Below are 9,272 nucleotides of genomic sequence, written 5' to 3' on the forward strand. Positions count from 1 at the left end.
TTTTCGAGCTCTGACTTTAACCTCGACGAGGGACCTAGGAGCTTCGGCTTCAACGAGATTGTTTCACAATTACTCTTCTATTGCCCTCTCGTTTTCTTCATTTTGAAAGATTCTCTGTTGCGACGAACTTCGCTAGCCGCAGGCAGCACGAGGGTGGTGGCGGCGACGGGCTTGAGCTGAAGGCGCATGAAGAAGAATGCAGTTGTGGCTATGGCGATGCAGGTTGGTTCGACGAGAGGTGAGAAAAAAAGGTTTAGGGTTTGGACAAGGTGGGTTAAGGGTTTTGGGGTTTGTGAAAAGTACGGTGTTTGGGTAACGGTGACAGTGAGGCTCTGGTGGATGATAATTGGAAAGATGAAGAAGAATCGGAAGAAAGGGGATAGAAGAAGAAGATGATATAAGGCAAAAAAATTAATTTATTACTTTTTTAATAAAAAATTACGAATAAGTTGTCATTTTGCAAAAAATTACGAATCTATAGCACTCAAACACACCCACATGGGGCGTGTTCTGATGGAGAGAGACACGCCCATGTGGGGCGTGAGCTTGTGAAGGAAATACGCCCAACGTAGGGTGTGTGCGGCAGGAGAGAGACACGCCCAATATAGGGCGTGAGCTTCTGAACAAGACACGGCCAAAGTAGGGCGTGTTCTAGGAGAGAGACACGCCCACGATAGGGCGTGTTCTCCGCGGTGTATATAAATCCGTTTTTCACTTTTTACCTCATTTCCACCCTCCCATCCTCTCTCTAAACCTCATCCTCCTCCTTCTCTCTAAATTTCTTTTGGAGGGTTTTGCGCAGCGAAGCTCTGTCTTTCTCTCATGTAAGTCCCTATTTATTGTTTATTTTTTTATTAACAACAATTAATATATGATAGTTATTAGCGACTTAGATAATTGTTAGGGGGTTAGAAAAATATTTGTGACTTTATTTAATTGTTAGGGGGTTAGAAAAATATTAGTGACCTATGTAAGAGAATTGTGATGTGACTTATATATTATATGGACTTGCAAATTAATTAGTTACTTCTAAATTGGTATATGTTGGTTTTATGACTTATTTACACACGTAGAAATTAGTTTGTGACAATTAATATTTTTTTATGAATGACACTTGCAAACATATTGACCTTTCAATTAACCACATTATAATTAGGGTTAAAGACGAATGAATAACGTATGCAATATTAATTTAAATTGAATTTGAATTAATATTTGTATTGAAATATATTGATATAGAATAATGTAATGTTAAATGAATTAATTGTCAATGATGTTAATTTAATTGAAATTAATATAACAATTGAAGTTATTAGTTAAATGCTATTTAATTAAGTGCAATTAAATTTTATTTAGTGTAAATTAATATAATATCAATAGTAATTTGGGTACATCTTTATCATCTGTAGTAGTATTCTATTATGGCCCATTCGTCTTCATCAGAGTCCTCACGCTCTGGATCCGATGGTGATCTTGAGCCATCTGATCCTTGTACGCATGTACTTCCTGGTCCATATAGGTGGGAGGTACTCCGTAAGAGGACACAGCGCAGTCACGTTTCACAAGTTGTGTGGAACGAGGATACGGTAAGGGGGTTAAAGACGAGGCGAGGGAAACTTCAGGGGGGACCCCATCACGATGATATACCAGACGTTGTCGCTGACTATTTGACACAGGCTGGGTTCATACACGTGGCACGTATGAGTCATGTTCAGGTATGTTATGTTTAAATAGCTTAATTAAATTACCGTATGTGGACTTTGTATAATTGTTGTTTTTCCTTCAGATCGATACCCCATTGATCTCTGCTTTGCTTGAGCGTTGGAGACCGGAGACATATACATTTCACATGACGCAGGGAGAGATGACCGTTACATTACAGGACGTGGCTGGTATACTTGGTTTGCCTACTGACGGGAAGGCAGTTACCGGATCTACAGCGTTGGATTGGATTGCTATGTGTGAGCAGGTTTTTGGGACTGCCCCAGTTACGGGCACAGACATTCACGGAGGCGATCTACGTATTTCTTACTTAGACAAGATATATGTTGATTGGTTTACAGTAGCACACAATCCAGAGGAGGTGAGGCGTTACACCAAGGCACACATTTTGCGGCTATTAGGCTCATGGTTAGTGTGTGACATATCAGGTGGCAGCAAAATTGCTTGTCGTTACGTTCCACTGCTTGCAGGGGACTTTACGGACATTGGCAGATACAGTTGGGGGTCTGCGGTTCTCGCCCATCTCTTTAGACATTTATGTGTGGCAACAAACCCGCGCACTGTAAATCTGGGTGGTTGTCACGTATTACTGTAGATATGGGCTTGGATTAGATTCCCCCTCATTGCACCACCTATCCCGCAGCCTACCCACCCGAAGTGGCATTTTGGTCACAGGTATATTTTATTAACTCATATTGACTAATTTATTACATGTTCATTTGTCGAATGAGTATGATAATGATTTACACATTCCCTTACAGGTTTAATTCCCTACCTCCCTTTAAGCCACATGAGCAGACTTGGTATCGGGCAAACCTTGACACGCTTTATAGAGACGAGGTTTGTGATATTTATTATTAATTGTTTTTCATTTATTTACATATTATAGTTGGTGGTAATTGTGTTTTCTGAATTACTAATTTTTTTATATGTAGGTTGTGTGGCAGCCATACGGAGAATACCATACAACATTGTTTGTATCTGATCATGAGCGGTACTTATGGTTGGTCATTACTCCTATCATTTGCTTCCACACAGTTGAGTACGCTCAACCGGATCGATGTATGCGACAATTTGGTTTTGATCAGCCCATACCGCGGAGACCAAGAAAGCTTAAGGGTGTTCATGATCTAACTCTGCGAGGGAAGAAGGATGATAATTGGGAGCGTAAGTTGAGGCCCTTCATACATCGATGGACGATCAGGGATACGTCCATATGTATTCCCCCTGCATTGGTCGGGTTGATGTCCCCGAACCATGAGTACCTACACTGGTACAGACAGCGAGGGAAACGGTTTTTCGCCAGGAAAGCTGCCAGGGTTGGACGAGCAGTAAGTTTTGACACTTCAATTATGAATATGATTCTGTGTTTATAAATTTTTAATTATATCATGTTGTTTCATTTCTTTATAGATTGATGGGTTGGAGATGCTATATTTTGCGACTACTGCGGATCAGTTCCCTGCCTTTGGCTTAGAGTGGGTCCATGACGAGATTGGTCGCATTATTACCATATTCAGAGAGTCGACACGAGTAGAGGAGCCAGGGACAGAGGCTTCACCTACGCAGACTGTTGAGGAGCCGATGTTGACCATTGAGGTTCCCAGTGGCAGGCAGGAGGGGCGTGGACTAGGATGACAGCGTCAATCGGTTCGAGCGATACCCGATCCTATTATTGCTCCTAGACCGCGCACTGATATGCAGATAACTTAGACCGCCAGTGCTGAGCCAACGAGGCGGGCCAGAGCCTATGTACCATGGTCCTCCTCCGCCGCAGTATTATGATAGCCAGCCAGGTCCATTGTATGGCCAAGGGTTTACACAGAGTGAGCAGGTTTATCAGGCTAGCCCCATGGCATGCGCATCTGGTGGGGTACCGGTCTCTCAGGATCCTTCCTGTGGTACAGAGTATCAAGAGTGGAATATGGAAGACGTTACAGAGTGGTGCCAGACCTTGGACTTGACCACAAACGGAGTAGGCGATTGGCCTACACATGTTAGTGCACAACATGATTTTATACCATCTGCGAGCGGTGGATATGTTGCTTCTACACCTGGCATAGCTTGCACGACTCCACCAGCTCATGTTCCAGAGGCGGTTGGCAACGAGGAGCCGTGTCTTGACGCATTTGCACAGGCTATAGAGGCTCAGTCTAGGCGTCGATTACCCCCACGTCAGGCACGTGATAGGCCATGGCCTCGTTGGTCGTAGTTTTATTTCATGTATTGACTGATGTATTGACTGTTTTTTTGTTTAGTTACATGGACTGATGTATTGACTGGTTTTTTGGGACTGTTGTAATTGTTTACTGGTTTTCTATTAGCATGCAAGGAGTAAACAAATCAGTTTTATGTATGCGATGTTATACGTAATATGCAAGCAAACCACACAATCACCGTAAAAGCTAATTTTAAAAAAACAGAGCGATACATTGTAATTGGCAAATTAATTGTTCATAAGTGACAAACACCCACAATTCATATCATGCATTATTGCCACGGTTAGGACACGACCTACGATTGTGCCCGTGTTGCTTACAAAGACCACATAACCTACGTGATGAAATAGTTTCAACCTCATCCATCTCGTTTCGTATTCTTGTAGACTTTGGACGACCCTTTGCCCGCAACATATTGTTATTTGGTATTACCACAGGACCTGCATTGTTGGGTGGAATTGCTTGCTCATTACCGATTGGTTGCCATGGAAATGAGTATGCCTTTACCAAGTTTGACGTCTTGAATACATCATCTATATATTGTCGATAATTTCGACGAATGGATAACGCTGCAGCAACGGCGTGACTACAAGGATATTTAAATGCTTTAAATTGTCCACATTGGCATGTACGAGCAGCAAGGTTAACAGCATATGTCCTTTCAAACCCTGCATCCACCTCAAAAACGGTTTCATCAACATTATATGTACGCACAATATGCATTGTTGCCACAGATTCATTATGTGTCAAAGATTCAATCACATTTTTGCAATAACTATGACCAGATTCAAGTTGTCTACAAGCCGATTGACCTCTTTCCACGCAATATTGAACCAATCTACTGTATGTAAATTTTACCAGACCAGTAATGGGCATGTTTCTTGCTCCCTTTAACACTCTGTTTATGGATTCTGCCAAGTTTGTTGTCATATGCCCAAATCTTCGTCCATCAAGGTCATGTGCACGCGACCACTTTTCCTTAGGGATGGCATCAATCCATTCCGCTACCTGCCTGCTTGTGTCTCGAAATCGTGCTAGCGACCTCTCAAAATCCACCATGCAAGGAGTATATCCTGCGAACAATGTAAAAAACACACAGTTGAATTTCGACGAAAAACTACAATTATTTAATTCACCAATCATAGTCTGCAACATACCTATATTCATCAGGCTAGCCTTCAATTTGTCATTTCTAAATCGTTGATTAAAATTGCTTGCAATATGTCGCAGACAAAACACATGAAATGCATGGGGTGGTTGCCATAGGGGATTATTTTCAACAGCCGATAATATGCTCACATGTCGGTCTGAAATTAGACATATATTATGCGTTTGAGTGACGTGCTGACGAAGATTGGCAAGGAAGTATGACCAAGCCTCCAATGTCTCACCCTCAACAACGACAAATGCAAGTGGCACACATTCATTATTACCATCTTGAGTTGTGGCAATCAATAACTTTCCCTTATATTTTTCGTATAGATGAGTGCCATCAATTTGTATCATTGGTTTGCAAAATTTAAATGCCTCGCAACATTGTCTGAAAGTCCAGAAACAACGAACAAATACACGTTTTTCGATAACCAATTGCCCCCCAACAAAACAATCCTTTGTTTGAATATTGTGAAAGGAACCTGGTGAAAAACGAAGCATATATTCACACCAGTTGGGTAAAAATGCATAGGACTCCTCCTAATCACCATATAACATTGCCATTGCTTTCTGCTTCGCATACCATGCCTTTCGATATGAAACTTTGAATCCATATGAATGTGTTATCCTCTCCTGAACGAGCGAAATGGCCACTGAAGGTTCCTTTTTTATCATCTCTGAATTACAAAAACTGGATATAAACATTAACAAAACAACAGGTATATCAACTGCAATTTTAATTTGAAATTACGTACCTACTACAAGTGCTGCAATAACGTCAGAATCAAGTTGTCGATGATCTTGAGAAATATGGTCATTCAAGCAATTGTGCTTCCCACCCCATTTCGTTACCTTCCAATTTTCACCATACGTTGGTTTAATTACCTTGACCCTCCACGGGCAACCTTGAACGTGTGCACAACATTTCATGCTTAATTTTGTGGGAGTGCTCTCAACCACAATTGCTTCTTGATGCTCCTTCATGAGGTAGCGCTTGATTGTCATCTGAGCCTCTTTTTTGGATGTAAATTGTTGGTTAACAAACAACTTTTCTCCCAATTGCCAAGGACCCTGGATTGAACCCGAACTCTGCGTCCATGATTGTGCCTCACTCAGATAATCCCAATCAATATATGTGTAATGTGGAATTTCTGACCAAAAAGGATCAACAGGTGCATCACCTACATGTACTACGTAATAATAATAATAGAATTGAATTATTTTCTTAATCAAAAATTGCAACAACCAAACTGTCAGTATATTAATTGATAGCATACCTTCAGGATGTTCTGGTACTTGACTCGATGTTGTGCCATGGTGTACAACGATACGAGACTCCCCCAAATCATGCAATGGTTGAAGTTCAGTACCAGACCTGCCACATTCTTCGTCATTGTCCGATGCACTCGCATCCTCTAAAAGAAGACGATCCTCTATTGCAATATTTTCCTCATCATCTTCGTCATACTCCTCATCCATAACCCAAGTAGGGTCATGTTCATCTTCCTCAGACATGTTAACAGCAGGAACAGCAGATGATGATGCATTAAGAGGAGAAGTAGACCTAACTGACCTCATTGGTATGACAACTTCCTCCGCGGTTGTAGTATCCACATACAACTCTAAGAAATCCTTTCTACACTGGTTCAAGAACTCTTCCATTACCATATCGATGTCTTCGTCATCGACCACTTGCAAGCTAATGTATTGTTCACATTGCCATAACCTTGCCGTGACAAGAGTGATCAATTGGTTGTCTTGAAGACATAATTTTTGACGTATTTTCTGATGCAGCTCAGCAACCGTTGAGTTTCGTTTAATACGTGATGGCCTTTTCTCCCCTACAAAAATAACACCACGACGACCTTCTTCTTTCCTATCGTTAAAATATAGAACAACACGAATAGTATCAGAATTCGCACTCATTTTTAAAATCAAAATTTTAAAAGATAAAACAAAATATGAGTAAACAAGTGCAAACTATCAGAGAGTTTAGCATAACAATGACAGAATTGTGAAGAGTGTGTAGGGGGTGGGTGTTTAAATAGCAGTTAGTTTAGTCACTCACGCCCATATTTGGGCGTGTCTACCCACTGAACACGCCTTATATTAGGCGTGACCACACACGCCCTACGTTGGGCGTGTTTCCTTCACAAGCTCACGCCCCACATGGGCGTGTCTCTCTCCATCAGAACACGCCCCATGAGGACGTGTTTGGGTGCTGTAGATTCGTAATTTTTTGCAAAACGACAATTTATTCGTAATTTTTTATTAAAAAAGTAATAAATTAATTTTTTTGCCAATGATAGAAAGGTTACAATGGGGAAGATAAAAGTGAGATGGGACTAACTTAATACATCATTCTCTTATCAGGTCTAATCCCGCCTCCATAGACCTGATTATATTATACATCAATTATTTTGATGTATAAGCTTATACTATACGATGGTAACACTAAACAATTAAAAATATCATAAATGTATAATATAAGCTTAGACTATCAGACCTTATACATCACATCAAACATGCCCTAAGTGAGTACACCTAAAATGGTCCTTCGAAGTTGATGTTTTGTGAAAAATTTCCAAGCAGTACATGTAGTTTAAATTGGATCAAAAACTTCTTCGTATTATACAATGAAATTATAGTTATAATATATTTTAGAGAAATAATTATCTCATGTTGCATGAGATAATTATCTCATGCAACATGAGATAAAATATATAGTATCTCATGCAACATGAGATAAATAGATCTATATATTTAAAGGGATAAATAAATCTCATGTCATAGGAATAAAGTTCATCTCATGTTAGTGAGAGCTCGATTTTCGTGTTAATATTTTTTCTTTTTCTTTTTCTTTTTAAAATTAATGGACCCACTTGATTGTATGTGTAGGAAAAAAACTTCTCTCATGTTGCATAAGAAAATGCAACCCCATATTTAAAATCTAAAACAATTTGTACCAAAAACATTAATATTTTCATGAATTTCAGGCATAATTATGACTTTTAGTACAATCGAAACATCAAGATTTAGACATTTTAGCTAACATTAATAATGTACTTATATTCTTCAACACACCGCAACAGTTATAACTTTCTCAAAGACTACACAAAGTAAAAAAACAAAAGGCATTCAACTACTTGTCCTCTTTCTAATTCATGAAAATGACTATTAGTTTAGGACTGAATGTGACGGTCGTTTTCTCCCTTTAATGAAATATTAATACATCGAAAGTTGAAGAATTATTCAATATCAGTATATTATAATCTCTTATAGTTCTATATATTATCAGGATTTTATAAGAGTTATGTTGTAGGAAAAGTGATTGTGTTATGTTATAGAGATTCGTTTTGCGTGCCAGAGTTTTTTTTTTTTTTTTGCTGCGGGCCCCACAAAATGTTGTGTGTGTAGGAAAATTTTTGTGGTCATGTTAAATGATAGATGATAAACCCATATTATCATTGACATAAATTGATGCAATCACGGTTAGGGCATTGCATATGGTTTAACCATTGGTTCAAGAAACTCGGAATCAACTGGAATTATGGCTCAATAAATATGATTTAATTGTTAAAAGAAGTAGTAATTTGAAAATATAACAAATTACGATCAAATTTAAGTTCAAAGGAAGAAACATATATGATTGTGATTTGTTTGGCAACACATTTGACATGATTTGAGATCTAAGAGACGTGTTTTGAATGATTTAAATTTAATTATTTATTTGTTTTTAGAAATTAATTATTATTATATTTATTTTTAGGAGTTTTCCTTATTTTTAGGATTTTAGATTTTGAATTTTGAATCAATTTGTAATTAGTCTATAAAAGGTCGCTTATAACCCTTATTGTGGGAGTTGAATTTTGTTATTTTGATAATTAGAAATTGAGCACCAAAGAATTACTCTTTTATGAAATATTAACTTTATGTTTAACCACATTTTTTATGCGCTTTCAGCATCAATTGATATTAGAGCACTAGGTTGCCTTCAACCAATGGCTGAACAAAATCGTAAAGGTCATGGATGGCGAGTCGTGAAGGCTAGAGACGTGGATTCGTTCCTAAAGAAGATGGACAACCGCGTTAGATAGACTTTCGAAACATAGAAAATGATGAGCTCAGAAGGCGGATCCAGGATTTGAAGCGACAACTTGAGTATGCTGGACAATAAAA

At 38.9% G+C, this 9,272-nt stretch overlaps 1 protein-coding gene across 1 annotated transcript; it reads right to left on the minus strand.

The window, feature by feature from the left end:
• Nucleotides 1-4,205: 4,205 nt before the first annotated feature.
• LOC133284025 (uncharacterized) lies at nucleotides 4,206-5,447 on the minus strand. The gene is made up of 2 exons (XM_061480976.1): nucleotides 5,099-5,447; nucleotides 4,206-5,014 (listed from the first exon to the last, which is right to left on the minus strand). The coding sequence occupies exons 1-2, from the start codon at nucleotides 5,445-5,447 to the stop codon at nucleotides 4,206-4,208; spliced, it is 1,158 nt and encodes a 385-aa protein (XP_061336960.1).
• Nucleotides 5,448-9,272: the final 3,825 nt, after the last annotated feature.

This window comes from Gastrolobium bilobum, unplaced genomic scaffold (assembly GCF_033153095.1).
Source record: "Gastrolobium bilobum isolate Gb01-03AN ecotype WA unplaced genomic scaffold, APGP_CSIRO_Gbil_v1 utg7102, whole genome shotgun sequence".
NCBI lineage: Eukaryota > Viridiplantae > Streptophyta > Magnoliopsida > Fabales > Fabaceae > Gastrolobium > Gastrolobium bilobum.

Excerpts from the sequence above, each read along its gene's own strand:
- LOC133284025 (XM_061480976.1), bottom strand. The coding sequence starts at position 5,447 with ATGATACAAATTGATGGCACTCATCTATACGAAAAATATAAGGGAAAG. Across the intron at positions 5,015-5,098 it reads GGCTAGCCTGATGAATATAG|GATATACTCCTTGCATGGTG; the intron begins GTATGTTGCAGA and ends CATTGTTCGCAG.